Source organism: Arvicola amphibius, chromosome 3 (genome assembly GCF_903992535.2).
Source record: "Arvicola amphibius chromosome 3, mArvAmp1.2, whole genome shotgun sequence".
NCBI classification, from domain to species: Eukaryota; Metazoa; Chordata; class Mammalia; order Rodentia; family Cricetidae; genus Arvicola; species Arvicola amphibius.
Window position 1 is genome coordinate 164859129 of NC_052049.1, and position 24935 is coordinate 164884063.

At 40.8% G+C, this 24935-nt stretch overlaps 1 protein-coding gene across 1 annotated transcript; it reads left to right on the forward strand.

Annotated features, from left to right (window-relative positions):
- Positions 1-289: 289 nt before the first annotated feature.
- Positions 290-24616, forward strand: Copb2 (COPI coat complex subunit beta 2). Its single transcript, XM_038321755.2, has 22 exons — positions 290-427; positions 4780-4917; positions 7197-7283; positions 7498-7624; positions 8416-8564; positions 10360-10506; positions 11431-11530; positions 12158-12300; positions 12529-12728; positions 14848-14958; positions 16011-16099; positions 16187-16293; positions 17071-17214; positions 17796-17926; positions 18174-18381; positions 21124-21234; positions 22299-22513; positions 23336-23428; positions 23518-23698; positions 23841-23909; positions 24007-24075; positions 24267-24616. Exons 1-22 carry the CDS (start codon positions 425-427, stop codon positions 24360-24362), a joined length of 2718 nt encoding a protein of 905 aa, XP_038177683.1. The 5' UTR covers positions 290-424; the 3' UTR covers positions 24363-24616.
- Positions 24617-24935: the final 319 nt, after the last annotated feature.

The window sequence follows — 24935 nt, forward strand, 5'->3', positions numbered from 1 at the left end:
AGAGCCTTGTTTGCTCTGCCCGAGGCCAGAGCTGGTCGAACAGAGCTTCCGGGCTCCTCCGCTGCCGCTGGCATTCGCAGGAATCCAGCACAGCGCTCCATCTTCTCGTCTTTCTGAACAAGACCTTAGGTGAGCGGTCACCGCCGCGGACAGCCACCGCCCTCCCGAGGCCGCAGCGCCACACAGGAGCCAGCTCAGCAGTCGGAGGCGCCGAAGGCCGCGTTACCTAGGAAACTGGGGCGGGGCCTGGCACAGACCGCCTTTCGGGAAATTTGCGCCGGCGCACAGCCTGGTTCGGAGTATCGCGAGAACCGCTTCCCGGAAGTTCCACGTCAGTGGGTCGGCCGGTCCACGGGTCGGTGGGTTCCCCAGGATCAGTGAAGCCGGGAGCCTGTGAGAGGCTCGGGCTCGGACAGTCGGAGCCATGGTAGGTCGGGCCCCGCGGGACAGAGAGCGAAGCTCACCGGCTGCGGCGGGTTCCGGGGGCTCCCGGGCTGGGGACCGTGGTGAGACGCGGTCTGCGCCCCTGATGCGGCCTGGCGGGGTCCTCCAGTCCTGTTGGAACCCTGCTAGGCAGAAGGCCTGTCCTGGAGGCTGGGGTGGTTTGGGTGCCTGCGAGTGAGCGGCTGCTGGCTCTCCTGACAGTCAGGGCGCTTGTCTGTGCACCCGCCCTCTGCAATGGGTCCAGTAGCGCAAGTAAATGCCAGGGGCAGAAAACGGACCCCAAAGGCAACTTGAACAAAAATCACTTCATTCTGTCATTAAGCTGGTGTCTGTCTGCTAATCCAGTATCCAGGTTGCGCGCGGTGTTTTGATAGTGTGCAGACCCCACATTGCGAACTTAGAGGAAAACAAAGTCAAATGTGTATGGAGTCAAAGGTGGCATTTCAATTGTCGTTCTCTAGGGGCAAAGGAAGATTGGGAAATTGTTTATAAAACTAGCTTACGTGATTTTCTGCACTTTTAAAAAAGATCATCACCGTCACGCTCAAATGTGACCCGAAATGCCTCTGCTCAGGATTGTTACAATGTAAAACGTGTGAGGCTATCTTTCCTGGGAAAAAAAGTAAGAAAAAAATATTGTATTCGTAAATATTTTCTTGCCTGTTTTATTTTTTTATGGCTCACATGAGCAAATATTCTGGCAATTGAAGACTGTGGGGAAATAATTCCAAGTCCCTTACCTGATGGTTTAAAAAAGGCATGGCGACTCCCAGGAAACCTCTTGGAGGAAGAGTTTGGCATAAAATTTAGTGTTTCCAGCTCTTCCCACACCATCCTCATTTGTACACTTTATTGGGTCCCCAGAGTCGAGAAGCCACCTCAACAGACCTTGTATGGTAATCATTTTATATTAAACAGCTCATGTTGACTGGGTCATTTTAGAGAAAGCCCTTGGATATGCCTAATATCATCTTGAGACATTTTTTAATAGTCAAATATTGCTTTCATTTTTTATGCGAGTTCCACACCCACAGATTGAACCAGCTTTGAGTGGAAGACATTTGGGGGAAAATACTGTGAACATGCATTGACCTTTATTTTGTGATAGTATAATATAAGTCTTTGACCTTGTATTGGTGTTTTAACTAATCTAGAGATGGCAGAGAGCAATGGGTAGATTAGAAGCATATACCACACCATTTTATATAACTGGACTTGAGCAACCCTGGGTTTTGGTTTGGTGGAGGGTACTGGAACCATCTGCAGACACCAAAGGATGACTGTATTTTAAGTCTTGGATCGAAAGCACAAAATATGAATGTATACGTTTGCCCGCTTACCATGGGAGTATTTACTGTCTTGCATTTTGCTAAACATTTACCAGCTGATTTTCATAGCAGCCTGTAGATAATTATGAGTAATGCTTATGAGATGGTTACTGTAAGCCTTGCACTGCTCTAACTGAACTCTGAATTTACTTCTCAAAACACCAAGAGGTAGATATTATTATCCCTGTTTATGAAAGTCAAACTTACTACTGCATCTATCTAACTGTTGCAGCTGAGGTTTGAATGTAGCAAGACTCTAGGCCTTGTTAATCCACCTGTTCCTCTCCCCATTCCCAAATAAGTAAAGTGTGGAGAGAAAGACCTCTATAAGCAATGATCCTGCGCTTAAGAAATATTCACTCAATAAGCCAGAAGAGCTGTGTGCACAGATGTACCATGGTGAATGGGGAGGAGTCCTTCTGGCTAGGCTGATCAGAAAGGGCATATTGGTGACAGCGGCATTTAAACTACGTCTGGGGATGAGGACACATTGTGAGTACTTTAACCACCCAGGACCTGCTACAATAGCTTTTACATTGTGACTGATGGAAGTGTGACTACAGGAGCTCCTGCCGGCGCTGATGGACATTTTAAAGTAGAATCTGCGCATTGGAGTATGTGGCGCTGTACTGGGTTGTTCAGAGATCCCTGAGCACTTTGATCAATTTTAAATCATGGCTAGCATAAAGTATATATTTATAATATATATACTTGGATGTGGTGGCTTATGTGCAAGATCCCACTATGGCCCCTGGCATAAATATTCTTCCTGTTGACTCTAAGATGAGAGGAAGAAGTTAAATTTGTGACAGTAGTGAGTGGGGCAAGGGTTCAGATGACACTGAGAAGATGCTGCCTTCCTGAAATTGGCATATGATTGAAAGATGGTAGCGTGAGTAAGTTTGAGATGGATAGGAACAAGTGACAGTGGAAGTGTTCTCAAGGGACCTGAAGAGTTAGAACATGGCTCTTGAAAACAGTTGTTGGAGGTGAGGGAGGCATGCACTGAAGAGCAGTAGACAGTGACCTACTTCTGACAGAGATCCAAAAGAGGGGAAGAGAGACCTTGGTAGGTGTTTGTTTCAGGATATTACCTCTGTTGGATCCTCATGTGTTGAAAAGTCATCCTAAATTTCTGTCCTATTCATGAATGGAACAGTGCAAAGAAGCTAGCCCAGTAACTCATCCTGCCAAGAAAGCTTTCAGGTTGTGCTTTAGGCTTGTTGAAAGGGAAATGCATTTTAAATTAGCCCACAGGAGAGAGTGGAACCTACTGCTCCAGGGCATCATTGTCTAATGGATTACTTCTGAAATGGCATCCCTGGGAGAAACAGAAAATAGTTGGTCAGATCATTTTCTGTTCCATGGTTCAGACAATGAGGCTGACTGGAAAGGGGCAGTTTTAAACTATTGCTATTTTATGGCTTGGTTTTGTTCAAATTAGTTCTAATTTTTCAGTGTTCCTATAAGTTCAAAAGGCCTTCATAGACATGAATAAACCTTTGTTGATCAGACATTACTGCTTGTCTACAAATATCCCCCACCCCACGTCTGATTAGTTCCAAAGAGCTCATTTACTATCCCTTAGGATGACTACAGCTTCACAATAGTTCCTCATATAACAGCAATGGCATGGACATGAAATTGTGATTTAGTTGATGTTTAAATTTAGTTTAGTTTGCATGTATTTACCTGTCTATAAAGTAGGTGTTCTAGAAGTATCATCTGTAGTTCCTTAGAGGTCCCTTACTGTTTTCTGAAGTCACAGATCTGAAATTTCACCAGTAGTAGGATGCTATTGGCCTTTCCATTAGGTTTATATTTGCACTGATGAAAGGTGACCATGCTGGGACATGCTAGACTGTTGATGACACACCCCTTTTGAGACAAGAGTTTTTACCTTGTGGCCCAGCTGACCTTGAACTCACAGTCCTCTTTTCCAGAGCCTAAAGTGCTGAGATTACAGGAGTGCACCACTACACCCAACCTGATATATTCTTGATTGTCAGTTGTTTTTAAAGTAAGACTTTTTGTAGGCATGCTCTGATAAAACAGTAACTATTGTTCTGCTGTAATCTCAGCACTGAGTAGGCATCTTCTAAATATTTGCATGACAGAATGAGGATGTGGAAAATATTGGTAAAGCAACTTACATCTGGTGCAAAAGGCACTTCAGTACAGATAAACGTTCAGGCTGCAGGCATTACTTGATATGGTGCTGCTTATCCAGACATTTATTTTTTTTTAATATTTTTTTTCTCATTTTTTTTATTAAATATCCAGACATTTATTAGACATAGTCTGGTAACTGAAAGACATTAGCTGGTCCCTGACCATGTTTGTTACTGTTACTGATGATAAAATTTTAGAGACTGAACTTCGTGTATTTCTCATACTCAAAGGCCTATCAGCTAAAGTAGGTAGTAGTATTAATAAATGTGACTTTTGATTCAGTGTAATAAAATATGTCATATTTGTGGGTCTGTGTAACTCAGTGAACCATCATTTCTCAAATGACCAGTGTATTATGTTATAAAAAGCCAGGCAGGAGTTGATATCTATTCAGAGTATAGGATAGACCCGTGGATTTGTGACTTCAGATCCCACAATACAGGTGTTCTTTAAGGAACCCCCTTCTCACTCAGGCAGCATCAATCAACATCCATTCTCCAAGAAATGATTTCCGTACTCTGCTTCTTAACTAGATGTGTTTGAGGGCAGATGGTGATTGTTTTTGTTACCTATCAACATTATCACTTGAAGTCCTCATAAATTTTAAGTGTATAAAGAAGGAGGTCTGGATAAGTAAAATTTAAAAACCACTGCTATAAATACAAACTTTAAAAATCTCATTTTTCTAAGTGTGATTAACATGGGTGAATTAGACTTGAAACTATTCAAAATTTAACAAAGTGAAAACAGTTGTTTCATAAGCTTCTTGATACACCATTTCAAGAATATTTTATTTGATTTAACAATTTAATTTTCTCAACAATTTTCTCCTTAGCCTCTTCGACTTGACATCAAGAGAAAGCTAACTGCTAGATCTGATCGAGTTAAGAGTGTGGATTTGCATCCTACAGAGCCATGGATGTTGGCTAGTCTTTACAATGGCAGCGTGTGTGTTTGGAATCATGAAACTCAGGTAAGACTTTAGTAGCAATAAAATACCACTACTAATAAAGAAGCGCCAGAGTCCAACAGGTGTATGTGTGCTGCTTCTCAACAGGAGTTAGGTTTGTGTGGGTATTGCTTATGGGAGAAACTCTTCTGGGTGTATTGTATGTGGTATTTAAATACAGCAACGTTGGTGTAGATAATATTATCACCAACTTTTGTTCTGCTTCTTTTGCCCTCTGTCACTAGTTGCCATTCATGTATGTTGAGAGTGGCAACAGCATTTTTAGGGGTGACTCCAAATGCTCTTACATTTCAAATAAGGAAATTTGGTGCCCTTTTTGAGGTAGTAGGTAAGTGTTTTAAAACAACAGCAATGTTTTATTATTTGGTGCCTACCTGCTGCTAATTTACTGGCAAATTTTAACCACACTGAGTCTTGATTTATTACTCTGAATGGATGATAATTGTTGTGACCTTTGCATGACAGAACTGTAAGTCCATGGAATAAAATGACAGGCAGTTGTTTCTGACTCCCAAAGAACCATCTCAGTGCGAGCTGTTGCTTTCTTGACTTAGATGGAGCACTTCCATGGCTGGAGAATGTGGCCTTCTCCACTCTTTAGGTGGTTTAGCTCCTGGAGTGTGAGTTGACTTTTCCTGCCATTTGTCCACCGCAGCACCTCATGTGTTACTCAGTCATGATGGTTTGTTCTGCAGCTGGCCTCTTTGCCCTGCTCCAAACAGCCTTGGATTTGTTAATGATTCAAAAGATTTTGTGCATTTTTCTGCTATCTTGCAGATTGCATTCAGCTGCCCTGTTGATGTCATATTTACCTGGTAGCAGCTGTGTATCTTGGTGGAACTTATTCAGGCTTTGTCTTAAGAATCTTTGAAGTCTGTCCTGGGAAGCCAGCGTGGCCTTAGCAGTTTTTATAAACTATACTCTACTGTTTTTTTTTCAGTGTGTCTTGGTTAATGAGCCAGTAAGATGTGTTATGTTTCTGAAACTCTTCATTATTGCTTTCTTGGTACAAAAAGAGGTATTAAAAATGATAGCTTTGCCAGGTCAGGACAACACATACCTGTAATCCTAGGCAGAGGCAGGTGGATCTCTGAGTTCAAGGCCAACCTGGTTTACAGAACAAGTTCCAGGACAGCCAGGACTACACAGAGAAACTCTGTCTCAAAAAACTTAAAAAAAAAAAAAAAAAGTTTAATTTTCAGAAATTTAAAGAACTGGCATTTAAAATGGGAAAGCAAAGAAATCTGTTCATATCTGACTTTTCTAGATTCCTGAATTTCCCCGTAACTTACGTAAATGATTCATTTTGAGCACCCAAGGGACATCTAAACTTCTTAGTTTTCATACTTACTAAAGCAAACAAACAACAACCACAAAATTCCTATCGTATTTTTTCTAGAAATAATGTTGCTAAGATGTGAAAAAGGAATTATATCTTGTTTGAGTCATTTCTATGGGCTCAAAAAGTTTTTTTTATTTTATTTTATTTTTGAAAACAGTTTCATTATGTAGGTCTGGCTCTCATGCTTCAAAACTTAGTGATCTGCCTGCCTCTGCCCCCAGGTGCTGGGATTAAAGGTGTGTGCCACTGCACCACTACACCCCATTTATGGCTTTTTTCTTTTAAGATTTATTTTTATGTGCATTGGTGTTTTGCCTGCATGTATGTCCGTGTGAGAGTGTCAAGTCCCATGGAACCGGAGTTACAGACAGTTGTAAGCTAACATGTGGTTGCTGGGAATTGAATCCAGGTCTTCTGGAAGAGCAGCCAGTGCTCTTAACCCCTGAGCCATATCTCCAGTCCCTTGTGGCTCAATTTTTAAAGGAAACTTAAGCTAACTGAACAGATAGTTGAGTGGACTGCACAGCAGCTGAATTCAACACTCTTGTAGGTGTGGGTGCACAGTGGTGATGCCTCCTGCCCTTGGAGAGCATAGTGGGAAGATAGAAAGTGAACATGATTCTCCCTGAGCAGTGGTACTGAAGGGAGTAAAAGTTTCCAAAGAGCCAAAGGCAACACTTGAAAGGAGAGGAGGGCCAGAGCACAGAGGGTCCAGAATGCCGTCCTGTGACCTGCTTTCTCTTTTAGTTTTTTATTTTCAAATCTGCTATAGAAAGGGTGATTAGTCCCTCTCCTACATTTTAATGTTGAGCTATCATACATTCTTTAACAACATTTTAAACTAGAAATGCTTTATAGTCTGATGTTTTAGTTCAGCAGAATAAGACCTTTCAGTTATTTCCTTGTAACTCGACCTGTTTATTCTTGTTAACATTTCAAGACACTGGTGAAGACGTTTGAAGTATGTGATCTTCCTGTTCGAGCTGCAAAGTTTGTCGCAAGGAAGAACTGGGTAGTGACAGGAGCAGTAAGTACTTCTGAATATCAAACCCTACCCTCTGATTGGTCAGTGGTTATAAATACCAGTTGCAGAATTGTAATGCCTGATTTGTTTAGATAATTAATTAGATGTAGCATTTGAAGGATGGATATTATGCCTTGCCTTGAGCCTATAATAATACTGTTTAGCTTTTTATGCAGTTTACCTCATAGTAGTGACATTTTAAACCCTTTATTCCTAGGATGATATGCAGATTAGAGTGTTCAATTATAACACCTTGGAGAGAGTACATATGTTTGAAGCACACTCAGATTACATTCGCTGTATTGCTGTTCATCCCACCCAGCCATTCATTCTCACCAGCAGTGGTAAGAGACAACCTGTTTCAGTCGTGTGCACTGAGTAATGATTTCCTTTCAGTGAGGCATGCTAGACTTTAGCTGCTGCTACCAGTGGAGCTCTCACTCCAAGCGTCTTTTAAACTTTTGAATGCATTACTATGCCATTGATGCTGCCCATCTGTGTATTTTAATGAAATAACTAACTGTATTTAGGATTATATTGCAATTGCTCCAATTCCTGTCAGGGAAAATACAAAGGTCTAGATGCCTCAGTATCTGGGGAGCAGAAAGCTCGTTAGTATGCTGATGAGCGAACTATTAGCAGGTTGCCATGGACACTGGTTGGTTTGTCTGCATATTCAGATTACCTAGCTCCCTGGTATTAGTGTAAAGCAGTGGCCCTATGGGAGGGTGATTACCCTAGGTAGCCCTGAGTTGGTAGTAGTCTTTAAAATGTTCTTAAATTAACAAGTGAGAACTTTTATAAAAGCAGTCTATCTCATCAGACAAATGCTGCCTCTTTCAGCAGTCAGCGCTGTCCAGTCAGACACAGTGATCACAGTTCCTCTTAAATTAAAAGATTTTTCATCCTCATGGTTTTTGTTTGCTTTTAGTAGTTAATTATATACATTTTGTCCCTGTTCTGTAGTTAGGTTTGCCATGAGGTAAATGGGTACTTGGAGATCTTTTCTAGCATTGGTTCTATGGTTTAGATAATGGAGTGTGTAAACTCTGCTAGTTTGTTGCCTTAAAAGAAACCAAGACTGTCTCACTACAGAAATGAAAAGCAAAACTGACTTGACTTTCTTTTGGTGTAGACGACATGCTTATTAAGCTCTGGGACTGGGATAAAAAATGGTCTTGTTCACAAGTGTTTGAAGGACACACGCATTACGTTATGCAGATTGTGATAAACCCCAAAGATAACAATCAGTTCGCCAGTGCGTCTCTGGACAGGACCATCAAGGTAGGTGTCCACTCTTTCGGTGCTCTCCTGTGCTCTTATAGAAGGAACATTTGCTATGTGGAAGCAACATGGTGTAAAGTGAGTGTACACCCTAGGATCTTAAGATAGGAAGCATTGCCATGATTTTCTAAGTCGCCGTTTTCTGTGTGTCCTTTAGTCACTGTTACCCCTTCCTCATCCTTTGTCTGTGTCACATTTAAATTCTGTCTGCTGCCATTTCCCCTTCCTGTCTGTCTGTTCTTCCTGCGGGCTTCTTTTCTCTCTCGAGTTTGTCTTGTCAGTTCACACTTTCAGAGTAAACTACAGGTACCTAAGAGTGAAATACAGGATTGTCAGGGCTAACGTGGCTGTTGTTACAGACACCAGTATAACCTTGCTTATATACTCACTGTCCTCTAGAAATGCCGTGATTGTTCGCAGAACATTGCCTTCCATCAGCAATTCCTCCGGACTTCTGATCTTTTCATTCTCCCATTTAGAATTATTTCTCTCTGGGCATTTCTCTTCTGCAGCTCTCTAAGGGTTTATACAGAGAGTCATTCTGAGAAACTCAAGTCAAGCACCTGAGCTCTAGAGTGTATGCCAGTTTCTCTAGCTTTTACTTCTATTAACGGTCTTCACATTGAGTCATAATTCATGCAATTTGGAATCCTTTATCCCCATGACAAACTGGATGTTTGGGGCAGGAGCTGTGTCTCCCCTTTCACAGCCCCAAGAAGACATTCTGAGAGAACAGCAGAGTACCTTGGCTGTACTGGACACTGAGTACATGCATGCTGCAGTGAGTGTAGTCAGATTTCTGTTCATACTGTCTCTCTGTACATTGACTTAAAATTCAAGTCATATTTTTGCTTACATATATATAATATTTTTATTAATTTAACTCATATAAGCTATTATGTGTTTGAAGATCTTCAGGTTTTTACCTAACCTTGTAACCTTTTGTTTAATTACCCTTTTGACATAGGTGGGAAACAGATCAGTTCTAACTTCTTCACTAAATTAGGTTTATATATTTATTTTTGAGTCAGGGTCCCCAGTGTATCCTAAGGTGGTCCAAAATTTACTGTGTAGCCCATACTGGCCTCATATTCTCAATTTTCTCAACTTCCCAGTTGCTGGGAACATAAGCTTGTGCCTCTCTGCCTGACAGGTTTTCTTTCATTTTAGTACCTGTTACTAATCCACTAAATGGCCTGTCAAACCATTACTTACCTTTAAGCAGAGATCCTCAAAGTGTTACGTACTGATTCTTGCACTCTGCCTGTGTACCAGTATTCTTAGTTTGCTTTCTGTTGCTGTGATGAATCACTGACCAGAAGCAACTTGGGGAAGAAAGGGCTTATTTATCTTACAGCTTTTAGTCCATCATCTAGGGAGGTCAGAGCAGGGACTCATGCAGGAACCTGGAGGCAGAATAGGAGCAGAACTATGGAGGAATACCATAGTTAATGACTTGCTCAGCATGCTTTCTCAGGCCATCCAGGCTCACCTGCCTAGGGGTGGCACCCCCCTTAGTGTGTTGGGCCCTCCCGCATCAATCATTAATCAAGAAAAGGCCATTCTAATGGAGACATTTTCTCAATTGGAGCCCTTCTTCCCAGATAACTAGCTGTGTGAAGTTGACAAAAAACTAACTGGACACGAGCTGAACCATAATTTGTATGGAGAAGCCTGGGAATTGGCATATACAGAGAGCGGTGATTATGCTCCCTGGAAGTTAACACTCTCTGTCTTGGCTGTGGTGTTTGATGTCTTATGTGAGCTGACTGGCAAATGTTGCTGTTTTCTGAAGGTGTGGCAGCTAGGCTCTTCATCACCAAACTTCACTCTGGAGGGACATGAAAAGGGCGTGAATTGCATTGATTACTACAGTGGTGGCGACAAGCCGTACCTCATTTCAGGTGCAGATGACCGTCTTGTTAAGATATGGGATTATCAGGTACAGTTCCTATACCCTTCCTTGCTGTATGCTGGACTTGATCTTTACTGCTTCCTATAGCCCCGCTGAGACTTGGATGGAAGAACTCTTTAGAGAGTCTTAGTTAAGGCCCCAGTATTTGCACCTAAATTGTGGTCCTAGAATTCTCCCCCTTATAAAAACAAATACAAATGCATTTTAATATTTTAAGCACAAAATGCCAGCATGCTTATTGTTTGTTTAAAGGGCTTTTACATTGTCATATTAAAGCACACGTCTGAGTGTCCTCATTCCCAAACTTCTGTATCTGAAAGAACACAAGCACAACAGTGAGTGTTGTGATGTAACCTCGCTCCTAGGTGTGCGCTCATACTCCACACTTCTCACATCATAAGTAGTTTCCCAACAGCAGAGTATAGAGGTACCATCAATGTATTTGGGAGACTGAGGCAGGTGGGTTGCTGCCAGGCCAGCATGGACTAAATAGCAAGACTCTGTCTGGGAAAAAAGTTTCCACTAGCAAGTAGACCTAAAAAAAAATAAACCGCAATTTTACTTTGAAACTTTCTTAGATTTGTGTTAATCTAGAAAAAAATTAAAAGGCTAAAACAATATGGTCTCCTTTGACCACAGGTGAAGTCTGTGTAATAAAGAAATTGATTCTGTCATAGATAAAAGTAATGTAATTATCAGGAAAATAATATTCAGACGAAACCTATCTCTTGGGATTTTCTTTAAGTGTAATAATCACATTTACATTTACCTATGACATAATTGAAGAAAATAGTCATATATACAACAAAAGAATAATGCTTTTAAAATGTCTGTATTAGGTCTGTTGAGTTTGCCATAACCACTATCAGGCGGAGAGAAAGTGCACTGAGAAAATTAGAGATGTGTTATTTGCTTTCAGTACTGAATCTGTTTTCTGTGTCCTGATTTCAGAATAAAACTTGTGTGCAGACCCTGGAGGGGCATGCCCAGAATGTGTCCTGTGCAAGCTTCCATCCTGAGCTGCCCATCATCATCACAGGGTCAGAAGACGGTAGGTCAGAGTCAGTGTTACTTGTGTGCTTGACATGACTCACTGCGTGTTTAAACCAAGTGGTGCCCGGCACTCAGTGGGAGATTTCTAGCTGTTTCCATATCTGGATTAGGATTCTAGGCTTAGAATATGAGGAGAATAAAGCGGCTTTATCACCACCATTCTAGTGTCTTTTACACTATCACTTAAATAAAAGGACATCAGATATCCTAGAGAGAAACTGAAAAAGCCTGTGCTCTGGAGTCTGACAGACCTGAGTTCAAATTTAGGCTCTGCCACCTTGCAAATACATGGTTTGGGTAGATTAAAAGATGAGAACATGCTACTCAGAAATATAGCAAGAGGGAGAAAAAGTCACACCAGCAAACACGTGATACATGCTTTTACACTTAAATTTAATTGCCTAGTTCTAGTTTCCTAGTTGTAAATATTTTGCTATTTCATTTTTGTTGCTTTGTAAACTCAGATAATATAGATCTAAATGCCATAAAATTACTAGAAATTACTTTTATTGAAATAGACTTTCATGCAGCTCATTCACCACAAACAGTTTATCTTGGATGTTCATATCCAAAAGGAAAGCTCACATTGTTCATATCCAAAGGGAATGTTCATGTTGCTTTTTAGGAACGGTGAGAATCTGGCATTCTAGCACCTACCGGCTTGAGAGCACACTGAATTATGGAATGGAGAGGGTGTGGTGTGTGGCCAGTCTGCGAGGGTCCAACAATGTCGCTCTGGGCTATGATGAAGGGAGCATCATTGTTAAGGTAATTATACTTTCTTTAAATGTGTAGACATAGGCAGAGCCACTGTTGTAAGGCCATCTTCCAAGTCATCAGTTGTGGTAAATTATCATTTCTGTCGTTAACTAGGAGAGATTAGGCAATGACAGTTTAACCTGGAAGGAAGGAAATAAGACTCCATGAGGGGGAAACGACTGTTGTGTGGCTTTTGACTTTGTTTTAGTCACTAAGAGCTATCTGTCATTGTTCCAGCTTGGTCGGGAGGAACCTGCCATGTCCATGGATGCCAATGGAAAGATAATCTGGGCCAAGCATTCAGAAGTTCAGCAGGCCAACCTAAAAGCAATGGGTGATGCTGAAATTAAAGATGGAGAAAGATTGCCGCTGGCAGTAAAGGATATGGGCAGTTGTGAAATATATCCACAGACTATTCAGCACAATCCTAACGGGAGGTAAGCTGTCACTAACATCCCCGTCAGAGCAACTTCGCATCTGTGCCGCATGTCCTTAATCCATCCCCATGCTGGACCCTGCTCCACGGTTCCACAGTTGCAGGCACCCTGGTCAGTTGATGGAGTTGACATGCAGAGTGGCACAGTTGCAGTGCATGGTATTGTTTCCTTGTACTTCAGATGCACTGGTGCCGTGCACCCGTGTCTGTGCTCTGTGCGCTATTACCCAGTTACTGAGCTTCGGGCAAGGGGCTGGAGGTTAAAAAACACAGACAGACACAGACAGACAGACAGCGACACGGGTCATCCTTGAATTCCCCAAGAATTGGGACTAATGAGACCTGGCCTTCAGCTGGATTTTGGGACTGATGAGTCCTGGCCTTGAACTGCTCTACCCTGCTAGAACCTTCTAATTGAAGTTTCTAGAAGCTATGCCTAGTTAGAGGATCAGAGGATCACCTGTTGACCATTAACTGCAATGTATTTAAGTCTACATGGTGTTAATAAAGTGGGCTGGAGAGATGGCTCAGTGGTTAAGAGCACTGACTGTTCTCCCAGAAAACCAAGGTTCAATTCCCAGCACCCACAAGGCAGACAGCTGACAACTTTCTGTAACAGTTCCAGGGAATCTGACATCTTCATACTAAAAGCAGATAAAAATAAAGTTAAATAAATGTTGAAAAGAAAGAAATCATGTTTTAAAAAAAACACAGAGAGACAGTGACACAGGTCATCCTTGATTTCCCAAGAATGCCCCCTTTATTGTGTTCAGGGGCAGATTATATAGAGATAGCCACGCCCCAGCCAAACCCACCAGAAACCACTCTCCTGCCATCAGGAACTCCTGAAGGTCTCGTGCTCAGAGCAGCTGTAGGCACTCAGATCAGGGGAAAACAAGTTGTTAACAAGAAATTCAGGATCTGGGGTCTCACTGCTCCCAACACACTGGATTTGTGTTCTTGGGGTTAAGGACCTGGTCCTATCCTACGAGTGGGTGCTAAGTACTCCTTACTGCTCTTATGGAAGACTAGCAACAGCGTGTCTTCTGAAAGTTTGGGATTAGAAAACGTGTTTTTCTTATTCACAATCTGAATTGTCAGTTCTGTTTTCCTTCAAGATTTATAAAATAATAACTGCTGTGTGAGAGAGGTTTCTACAACAGGAAGTTTAACTCAAATCTCTAGAGCAGCAGTTCTCAACTGTGCATCTTGACCCCTTTGGGGGGATCACATATGAGGTATATACGATTCATAACAGTAGCAAAATTACAGTTATGAAGTAGCAACAAAAATTTTATGGTTGGGGTCACCACAGCGTGAGGAACTGTATGAAAGGGTCACAGCATTAGAAAGACTGAGGACCACTGCTCTAGAGCCTTATAAATCATTTTATAGTATATCTGGATGTCTTAAGCCATCTCCGCTGTCATAAATGACCAACGTATGGTATCAAAGTTTAATCAATGATGACTACATTTTTAATTATGAAAGTTAAAGCATATATATTAATATCTTGAAGCATTTTTTTTTGCTGTAAGGTTCATTTTACCTTTGACCTTTAATAACAGACATTATTTTCTAAATGGAATTTGAAAAGAGGTATTTTGTCTATTGGGGAAAGATGTTTGGGTATGTAACATTCTATTTTTGTTATTTAAATGTTAATGATCCTGTTTATTTTAATAAATTTATCAGTTGAATAAGATTTTTTGTTCATCTAAATGATGCACATCTGTATGCAGGTAAACTTGCTGTAAGGTAGTGCCTTCTTGTGGTGTGAATGCCATGAGCACGGTGGTGGGCATCTTGGTGCTCAGCAAGCACTACCGCATGACTGGAGTTCTCTGTCTCCAGCTGTGCCTGCTCTCCTGTCTCCAGGCTCTCATTCACCAGAGCAGCCACTGCAACAATGTTTTTGTCATTTGCCCTATATTGGTAATTGCTTTGGACTTGTTGCTTAGAATATTATATACAGCATATTCAAAGAAATGTGTAACTAACATTTTAAATTATAATAATTGACTAAAGAAGCATTTGTTACTGAGTTATTCTTTTATAAATGTGGATTACTGTTTCCTGACACCTCTTGCGATTGTCATTGTGACTTCTGTCATTTCTAGGTTTGTTGTGGTGTGTGGTGATGGGGAGTATATCATCTACACAGCAATGGCTTTGAGAAACAAGAGCTTTGGGTCTGCCCAGGAGTTTGCATGGGCCCACGATTCTTCAGAGTAAGTTTTAGTTGCATGATGCCTGATTGCAGATAGGGTATTGGTGCCAGTGTGGTTGGTGCTTTTCCATGTTAAGATAGTTCCCCCACAACAGCTTCCTTGAGGCGTTTGGAGAGTATAAACTGCCCTTCTCCTGTCTGAGTCCATTGAGCCGGCTCACTCAGGCTAATGTAATAAATCCATTCAACTGGGGATCTAAGACCTATATCTGAGGGAACCTGTGACAGGACTTGATGCTTGAGGTTTAAGGCAAAGTAGGCCCTGCATCAAGTCCTTAGGAAGCCATCACAGGCCTGGCCTCCCAAGGGGCTGGCTGCCCTTTATGAAGTAGTTGGGAGAGATGGTGCTATGCCATGTCACCTGGACAAGAACTTTAATGGATCTTTTTTAAAAACTCAATTTCTGCATGTCCCCTACTGTTCATTCTTAACCCTTTCTGTCTGAATTCAGAATATTCATAAAGTGCCCTCATGAAAGCAGAAGTCACCTTAGAAGTCACCTGTCTATAGTGTATACAGTTCATAACCACCAACAAAGCCAGATTATTCCCATCTAGACAACTCATTCCCCAGTCCCAGGCGAACACTGATCTGCTTTTTGTTATGGTATAGGTCAGAATTTCTTCTTTAGATGTCTTTGGAGTTTCATATAAATGGGGCATTAAAGGCATGCATTCTTGGATCTGGCTTTTGAGATCATCCATGTTTTCATCTGTATCAATAAGTAGTTCTTTTGTGTGTAAAGTAGTATTTCTTTGAATGGATGTACCACAATCTAAGCATTCACCTTTTGATGGATATTGGTGTCATTTCTGGTTTCTAAAATGGTTTGTAAACCTTAGTAATTTGCATAACATATAGCATGAAACTTATTTGTTTCACTGTAAAGTTTTTGCTATATCCTAGGACAAAAACAGGTCAGTGAATTTTCAAATGGGGATATATTTTATATTTTTGAATAATTAATATTAAATCAGAAGTATTTGAAGATATTTCTAATATTTGATGGAATTATGGTTTAGTGTGTAATATGTCATTTCCTCTGTTCCTTAGGTATGCCATAAGAGAAAGCAACAGTGTTGTAAAGATTTTTAAGAACTTTAAGGAAAAAAAGTCATTTAAGCCCGATTTTGGAGCTGAAAGTGAGTGCAATTTATTTATAACACATTTTGAGAATCTTTGTAATGGCTCAGAATATTTGAGTGGAATCTCTTTGTGTCCTTTTAAAGGTATCTATGGGGGCTTCTTGCTGGGAGTCAGGTCTGTGAATGGCTTAGCCTTCTATGACTGGGACAATACAGAACTCATCCGCAGAATTGAAATTCAGCCCAAGCATGTGAGTGCCCCCTCCGGTTGCTTTTGGGAGGTTTCTCTTTGAAATGTCTGAGTCCCTTATGTCAAGAAGGGCCCTTTGCACACTGCTATCCTGGTCCCATTGCCATTTATCTAAGAAGTGCTCACAATATCAGTTCTACATTGGAATCAGATAGTAAACATTGGCTGTTTTTAAAAACATAGAATGTTATACAAATTCCAAATGCCAGTCAAATTTTAAATGACCTTAACAAAGTGAATACGCATGTTGAAGAAAAGAAATTAGGGAATTTTTAATGTGGAAAAGCCTTTCCATGCTTCATGTGCTGATGGTCAGGAGCCCTTCTCCAATAACAACCTTAGAGATGCCAGTTGGTTGACAGCTTTCACTGTTAAGACATTGCCATTAGGGAGCATCTTGACTCCCTGTGGTCCTGAATCTGTCTGCTAGAATAGGGCCATGACCCACAGAGGGTATTGGCTTGTGGTGGTGTTTTTTCTTTACGTATAAGTGCACATATGTGCATGGAGAGAGAGAAATAAGGAGTAAGAATCACTGGTTTAGAGAATTGGGAGCAGAGCACCCCTCCTGAATGGCAGCACTCCTGTCTCCCATTGGCTTTCCATTGCTGGGCTAAGTACAACAGTCCTGTGCTGTCGCCTTCCAGATGTATGTAGTATACTGCACAGTTGCTACCCTTCCTGTGAGACTGATCCTGGAGTGAACAGAGTGTACAGTTTGTGGTGGCCGCACAGGAAGGCAGATCAGTTATCTGTGTTTCTCTTTGTCGGGTTGCAGATATTCTGGTCTGATTCTGGAGAGCTGGTCTGTATTGCCACTGAGGAGTCATTTTTTATTCTTAAATATCTGTCAGAAAAAGTCTTGGCTGCACAGGAAACACATGAGGGGGTTACTGAAGATGGCATTGAAGATGCCTTTGAGGTAAGTGTCTCAGCTCAATTTAGGCTTTGTTTTTAATATTTTGTATTCTTAAAACAGATTATGCTGATTTTAACATTTCTGTGTAAATTAGGTTTGGGGAGAGTGAAAGTTTTGATAACTTTGATAAGTTTTTAAAATCTTGGCACAAACAAGTTGAAAATAAGTATGAAATAAATGTGTGCTCTGACTTTTAGGAACTCTGCAGGCATACTCTGATGCCTTCACTAAGGAAACTTGAAGATGTTTGGTTCTAGGACTGTTGAGCCGGAATAATTCAAATGAGCCCTGAAATGGGAGAAACAAACCACCCACTGTGGGGATAGATGTCCTAAAGGAATCTGGGATACTTAGCATTCCAGTTTCATGTGTGTTGAGCAGTTTAGATCAACAATGAGATTTCACAGTATAAATATTCATGTAACACTGTCTTTAAATGAAGACAGAAATTCCTGGGTGAATGTTCTCGAAATGAATTTTACTTTGCATTCCTTATGTTCCCTTACCACCTTCATCATATCCAGCTTGTTCACAGGTGTCTGGTGTTGACTACGATAGTAATAATCTTTGTTTTCTTTCTATAGGTTCTTGGTGAAATTCAGGAAATTGTAAAAACTGGGCTGTGGGTGGGTGACTGCTTCATTTACACAAGTTCTGTGAACAGATTAAACTACTACGTGGGAGGAGAAATAGTCACCATCGCCCACTTGGACAGGTACTGAATATCATTTTGCTTTTTTCTCTTAAGCAGCCTAAATTTAAAAGTTCTTTGTGAACCAAAGGTAGTGTTGACTTGGAACAGTGATAGGATAATTTCCCCACTCTAGTTTTAGTAAACTTTCTGATGGTAACCAAAACCACATCCGTCAAATGTAAAGATTTTGAGCAAGCGAGGAGTGTATGTGTGTGTAATACTGTAATCGTAGAATAGGGCTTCAGTTTTATTTCTCTGTCTGTTACAGGACAATGTACCTTCTGGGCTATATTCCTAAAGACAATAGGCTTTATCTGGGGGATAAGGAATTGAACATTGTTAGCTACTCCCTGCTGGTTTCAGTCCTGGAATACCAGACTGCTGTCATGCGGAGAGATTTCAGCATGGCTGATAAAGTCCTCCCTACCATTCCCAAAGAACAGAGGACCAGAGTTGCACACTTTTTGGAAAAACAGGTGAGAGGTTTTGCCTACCTTCCTTTTAATTTTTTTTCTCTTCCTTATTTTTAAAATGAGCATTTGACAGAATGTTGATATGGATTGTAGAATGTTGTCTCCTATTTCTTACTGACCACTGATTGTCTCACCAAGTCAGGTTTCTCAGTTGAGTTGCTGTGGCAGCGTGCGGCACATTGGGCTTGTACTCATCTTAAAGCTCAGCACCCTCGGTGCCTGTCAGTGTTGGTGCTGATCGTCTTATCACACCCCCTTTTAAGTTCTTGTTATTTTTATTTCTAGGTAGGCATGGGAGTGCACAATTTTAATTCTAGTACGAGGGAGGCAGAAGTAGGGATATTTTTGAGTTCTAGGCTAGCCAGGACTACAGAAACTCTGTCTGCCAAAACAAAAACAAAAAATACTGCATCCTGCTTTAACTTTTTTTTTTTTAAAAAAAGTGTTAAGTGCCCATAACAAATCATTATTAATGTGCCTTTTGCCTAATATAACATTTTTTTCTTCAGTTACATATTCACAGCATATAGAGTAGGTTTTACAAGGTATAAATCAGATGTTCTTTCCTGTCCTCCAGAGGCATTTACTCTGTTTTCATTGCCTAAGGATAGAGTGATAAACTGACTTTATTTTTCAACTTTACGCATTTTGTGTGAGTAGGGATTCTTGGGTGTGGACATCACAGGAAGGGGTGTAGTCCAGACAGTCACCTAGTGAATCTAGTGACTTTAAAACCTTCTTAGGTAGCATTTCAGCCCATCCACAGCTCTAATGGAGTAGTTTAATGCAGCTTCCCTTTGAACTAGTTAGATATGATAGAGAAACTCCATTCGCCATTGTTCTGTGGACTGAGTAGAAGCCAGCTCAGAGGCTGGACATTTAGGATTTTCTTTAGTTTCTCTGCATTCTTAACATTGTTTTCTCGATACTCAACACTCCCTTTTCCAGGTGTTGTGTATCCCCTAGACTGGAGACCCTCAAAGAACAGACCTGTGTCAGGGATTGGAGGGACTGTATTGGCTCTGTACTGTCCGCCTGCCTCAGGCAGTTCTATCCTAGTATAGTTCTTTATTAGCTGCCTTGGGGTTCTAAGCTGTGCACCAGGTTGTGCTCTCCTGTCCTGACTCTTTACTCTTCTACCAGCTTTCAACCCTTCAACATTTGGTTAGGGGGCTAGAGATACAGTTATGTAGCTAGAGAGATGGCTCAGTGGTTAAGAGTATTTGCTGTTCCTGCAGAGGACCTAGGTTTGGTTGGTTCCCAGAAAATACTTAGCAGCTTACAACTGTCAATAATTTCAGTACCAGGGGAATCCAAGGCCCTTTGCTGACTTCTGCAGAACAACATAGTGTGCTTACATACATGTAGGCCAACATTCATACACATAAAATAAAAATAAATCTTAAAGTTCTCTTTAAAATTCATATTTTAATTTCATTTTATTGTTAATGTTATCAAGTTATTACTAACCCTATTAATACATTAATAATGATTTTTTATTATATTTTAATTTCACTTCACAGTCATAGTTCCTCTACCTATTATTAGGAATTTATGCCCCCCCAAACAAAAAATACCTTTAGTTTCATCTTAGTGGATATTAGAAATACAAAAGCAAGCACATGTCACCTCTGTTCTGCTCTGTCCCTACCTGACCAGTTCCAAACTTCCGCCTTTGCTCTGGGGTGTTCTCTTGTGTCAGTGCTAGTGAAGAAAAGCGGTAACTTGGGATTATTTTGAACCAGTATTTACACTGCACCAGCGGGTAGCTGGGGGAAGTGGAGTGGTACTACATATCCAGCAACATAAAGCCATCCTGATGTGTCCAGATTGAACTCTGAAAGTTGTCTGGCTTCTGTCCTGACCATTCCATACTAGGCTTTTTCCTCCAGTATGCTGAGAAGTAAAGCATCCTATTTCCTCTGACACTGCTACATTCCCAGAGCTAAAAACTTGCCCCTCGGTGGTTGTCTTATAGAAGTTAACTTTGTAATTACATTTGTTGTAAAATCCTGTCCTGATGGCTTAATAGAGCATGAGAAGGAGACCTTTGGCTTCCTTCCTTTGGACACTTGATAGGCTGAATCTGAGCCCAAATAAAGCATAACTATGACAGCTCATCACTACCTGGACCCCAACTGCTAGATGACCTTCAGATGATAGAAAATTGAAAGATTTTGCTTTTCACCTGCCTTTCTCTTCCTGTTTATGTCGTTAACCTTTATAAAATGAAACCTGAACTAGATGACCTCTAAGGCCCACTTTTGAAGTTACCAGCAGCTGCATTTACCTGAACCATGTGCCCCTTGAGCCCCTGATGCAGTCACTAAAATTTTATTTAAATTGTATTTAAGTAGGACTTATTAAAATGTATGAAAAACATCAGTTCTTTAGTTCTGACCCACACCCAGCTCTCCCAGAAACGTTTTAAGTGGAGTATTTATTCCTATAGCATCCTTGTCACAGGATGACCTTAAGGATGTAAATATAAAGTTTTCATTTTAGAAATAAAAGCACAAGAAATAGGAATGTGTAAAATTTCATATGCCAAAAATGGCTCCTGATTTGCACTGCTGGTAGTATCTTCTTGACTGCTAATGGATGTCAAATAACTTGGGGTTAAATTCCATTCACTGTGGGCTATGGTTTCCTGTCAGTAAGGTCTTTTGAGAAATAGTTTGTAGTCTGTATACTCTATGTGCACATTCTTTGTAAGTCACACATTTTCTTTTTAATAATGTGTAGGGCTTCAAGCAGCAAGCACTTACAGTATCCACAGATCCTGAACATCGTTTTGAGCTTGCTCTTCAACTTGGAGAGCTGAAAATAGCTTACCAGCTAGCAGTGGAAGCAGAGGTATGTTCTAACCCATGACTTTCCTATTCCAGGAGGGTTAGTAGGTACTTATGTGCTTTTGCTGAAACATTTTCTAACTAATGTTCTTCAAGGAATTAGTGACTCATTTTGGTGAAGCTGTTGTCTTTTTGATCTTTTTCAAAAATGCTTTGATACAAAGCCTTTGCATAAATTAAATGGGTTAAACTTAACATACTGTTAGTTGTGTAATCTGTTTGAGAAGTTTTTTCCTGTCTAGCCTGGCTCTCAAAATATAAACATGTCAACAATTTGCTGTATTACAAACTTGTGAGAGGCATGGATTTTAAAGAATTCTGACATTCTGTAGATCTCTGTATATACTATGTACTAGCAATTATGGGTTAAGTACAGCATTTACAAGTAAATTAATTTAATATTGTACAAAAAATTGTAGCTATCAAGAGCATTTAAATGTGTATTTTATTTGATTTCTTGGAAGCTACAAATGACCATATTCATTACTCAATATTTAAGGACATAATTTTCTACTCTTCCTCAAAGAGTGTTACTGATTTGTTAAAATAATTGCAGTCTAATGTTCAAATTCCATTTATATGGCTTAGATTGTTTATCTATGTAATTAAACATAAAAATGAGTTAATTATCCATGTACCATTTGAATTTTGTTCATGTGATTTTTCTTTCATTACATTTTTTTTAAACTTTCTTTTTTTATATTTATTTATGTATTTATTTATTATGTATACAATATTCTGTCTGTGTGTATGCCTGCACGCCAGAAGAGGGCACCAGACCCCATTAGAGATGGTTGTGAGCCACCATGTGGTTGCTGGGAATCGAACTCAGGACCTTTGGAAGAGCAGGCAATGCTCTTAATCTCTGAGCTATCTCTCCAGCCCCCTCATTACACATTTTTATCATGCCTTTCATTGACTGACAGGGCCCATTTACCAAACGTAACTCAAAAATTATATAATGTGTGTCTGTCTTCAAATGTCATCACAGCAATGTTCAAATTAACAGAATAATTCTGATAGTTTAAATGTTTATTTCCAAAGATGTTTTATCTTAATCTCTTATAGTCGGAGCAGAAGTGGAAACAACTTGCTGAACTCGCCATTAGCAAATGTCAGTTCAGCCTAGCCCAGGAGTGTCTGCACCATGCCCAGGATTATGGGGGTCTGCTGCTCTTGGCCACTGCCTCTGGAAATGCCAATATGGTGAACAAGTTAGCAGAAGGCGCGGAGAGAGATGGCAAAAACAACGTGGCATTCATGAGCTACTTTTTACAGGGCAAGTAAGTATTAGCTCAAGGTCTAAAAGACTTTAAGGAGTTGTGGGCAGTTACTTCTACGCTGACTGGGAGGATAGCAGTGTTTGAGAGGAATATGAAACACAAATCCTGGCAAGGAGCTGATGGACAGCTGAGTGTTGTTGAATAGTGGGGGCAGCCAGAGAATAGTGTTACCTACCGTAGTTGCATGGGCTGTTCAGGGTTAGAGTCTACCAGTTACCCCTAGACCATTTTTTCGAATGGTAGCAGGAGACAGCTGTTCTCTTCCAAGAGGACTAATGGCAGAGGACTATCTACACTGTACCCTTTTGGGTTTGTTTTGTGCAAGGATGAGAGATGAAAATGCTATTTGCTGCTTGAGCTCCACTTTGGAAATGTCATGAATTTCTAGGTCTAGCAGAGTTAATGCAAGCCAAGTCATGTGACCATCAGTCTGCCTTTTGGGAAGGAAGTATTATTACCCTTGCTGTACATGCCAATTCTTAAAAATCCTGGACTCAGTTATCATTTTTCTCTGAACTGTATTACCGCTATACTATGGCATGCTACACTCTCAGGTATAAAACTCAAGAGTGCATACCAAGCTTGCCATAACCCTCCTTGAAAAGTCCCATTATATTCTTAGTTATTCAGACTAAATAAGCTAAGTGCTGCCATGAACGCTGTCTTATCCCTCACACCCCTGGTTTTGTTCAACATAAGACAATTAAAAGGCTGGCAACAGAAGTGAATGTGTAAGGGGTGGGGGCATTCTTCTTCTGCAACAGGTTCACACTTTAAGCTCTATGTGTGTGTCCCTAACAATACCTCTGCTTTCCTCTGTAGGCTTGATGCTTGCCTAGAGCTCTTGATCAGAACAGGAAGACTCCCAGAAGCTGCCTTCCTGGCCCGCACTTACTTACCCAGCCAGGTCTCAAGGTATGCACTTAGTTTAGGGAGAAATGTTTCAGCTGAAAACAGGGCCCAATTGCTCCATCTGTTTGGTTCTCTGATGTCTCTAATATTAGGGTGGTGAAGCTGTGGAGGGAGAACCTCTCAAAAGTCAACCAGAAAGCAGCAGAGTCCCTTGCTGACCCCACAGAGTATGAAAACCTTTTCCCTGGATTAAAAGAAGCGTTTGTTGTTGAAGAGTGGGTCAAGGAGACACATGTGGATCTGTGGCCAGCCAAGCAGTACCCTCTTGTCACGGTGAGTGGCAGCGCCAGCTTCATTTAGTGTGACTGCAGGGAGGAAACATCCATGAGCCTAACTCCAAATGGTTTAAGAGCTAAATGTTGGGATTTGGGCCAAGTGTTCAGAGTATTATTTTATCATTGTTTTATTTTGATAGCCAAATGAAGAGAGAAATGTCATGGAAGAGGCAAAAGGTTTTCAGCCCTCGAGAGCCACAGCTCAGCAGGTTCGTGAAGAATGTGTGACAGCATGATTGACATTGTTGATTGAAATCTCTTGGCAAGTTCCTTTGGCTTCATATTTACCTCTTATTGAGTTTTCAGGAACCTGATGGGAAACCTGCTTCTAGCCCAGTTATCATGGCCTCCCAACCTACCCAGAAAGAAGAAAAGGTGGGTCAGACATCCTCCACCCTCAATCAGGAGGGCAGGCTTTTAGATGTCTTTGGTATCATATTTCAAAGAGGCTTCAAGTAGGACGATGCTCTTGTCAGTATCAAGGGAACTAGGTTCTGGGTTTGGACTGTGAACCAGGTAACTTAGCACAGCACTGTGTAACGTTTGCCATCTCCCTTTCCTTGCAGAACTTACTAGAACTAGAAGTTGATTTGGATAATTTGGAATTAGAAGATATTGACACAACCGACATCAATCTGGATGAAGATATTCTGGATGATTGAACAGTTTGCCATTTACTTCAATAACAGATCAAGACAAATACAAATTGATCATCACCCTGACCAGGAACTATGGAAACTCCTTGATTTGCATATGTAAACAGGGGGAACATTGCCTTTTCCTCATCTTCAGAGGAGCCGATGGGCAGCATCTAACTTACTCTGTTCTCCTTGTTAACTGAAGCAGACGTGCACTTGTTTTTTCATACCGTCTGTCATTAGACCAGCTCTCATAAATCTTTTGAACTAATGAAAAACTCCTGAGTTTCCTTCCTAATGAAAATGGATATCGAGTTTTTAGATTTTAGATGAGCCAAATATCTCACTGGAAATCAGCTTCATCCTTCTTTCTTTGAATAGCTAGGGACATTTTTTCAACCCTCCTTCTGATCTTGTATCACCATCTCAGGCTCCATGGTTTGGCTGTGAGCTGTCAACACTTTGGTACTCTGGAAGTGGTTTTTGTTTTACCTGCACTGACGTGATTAGAGAAGTTCATAACCAGGCACTCAAATATACACTTCAGTTATCCCCATGTTGTGCAGAAACTGAGTAGGGCAACAAATTTTTCAGACT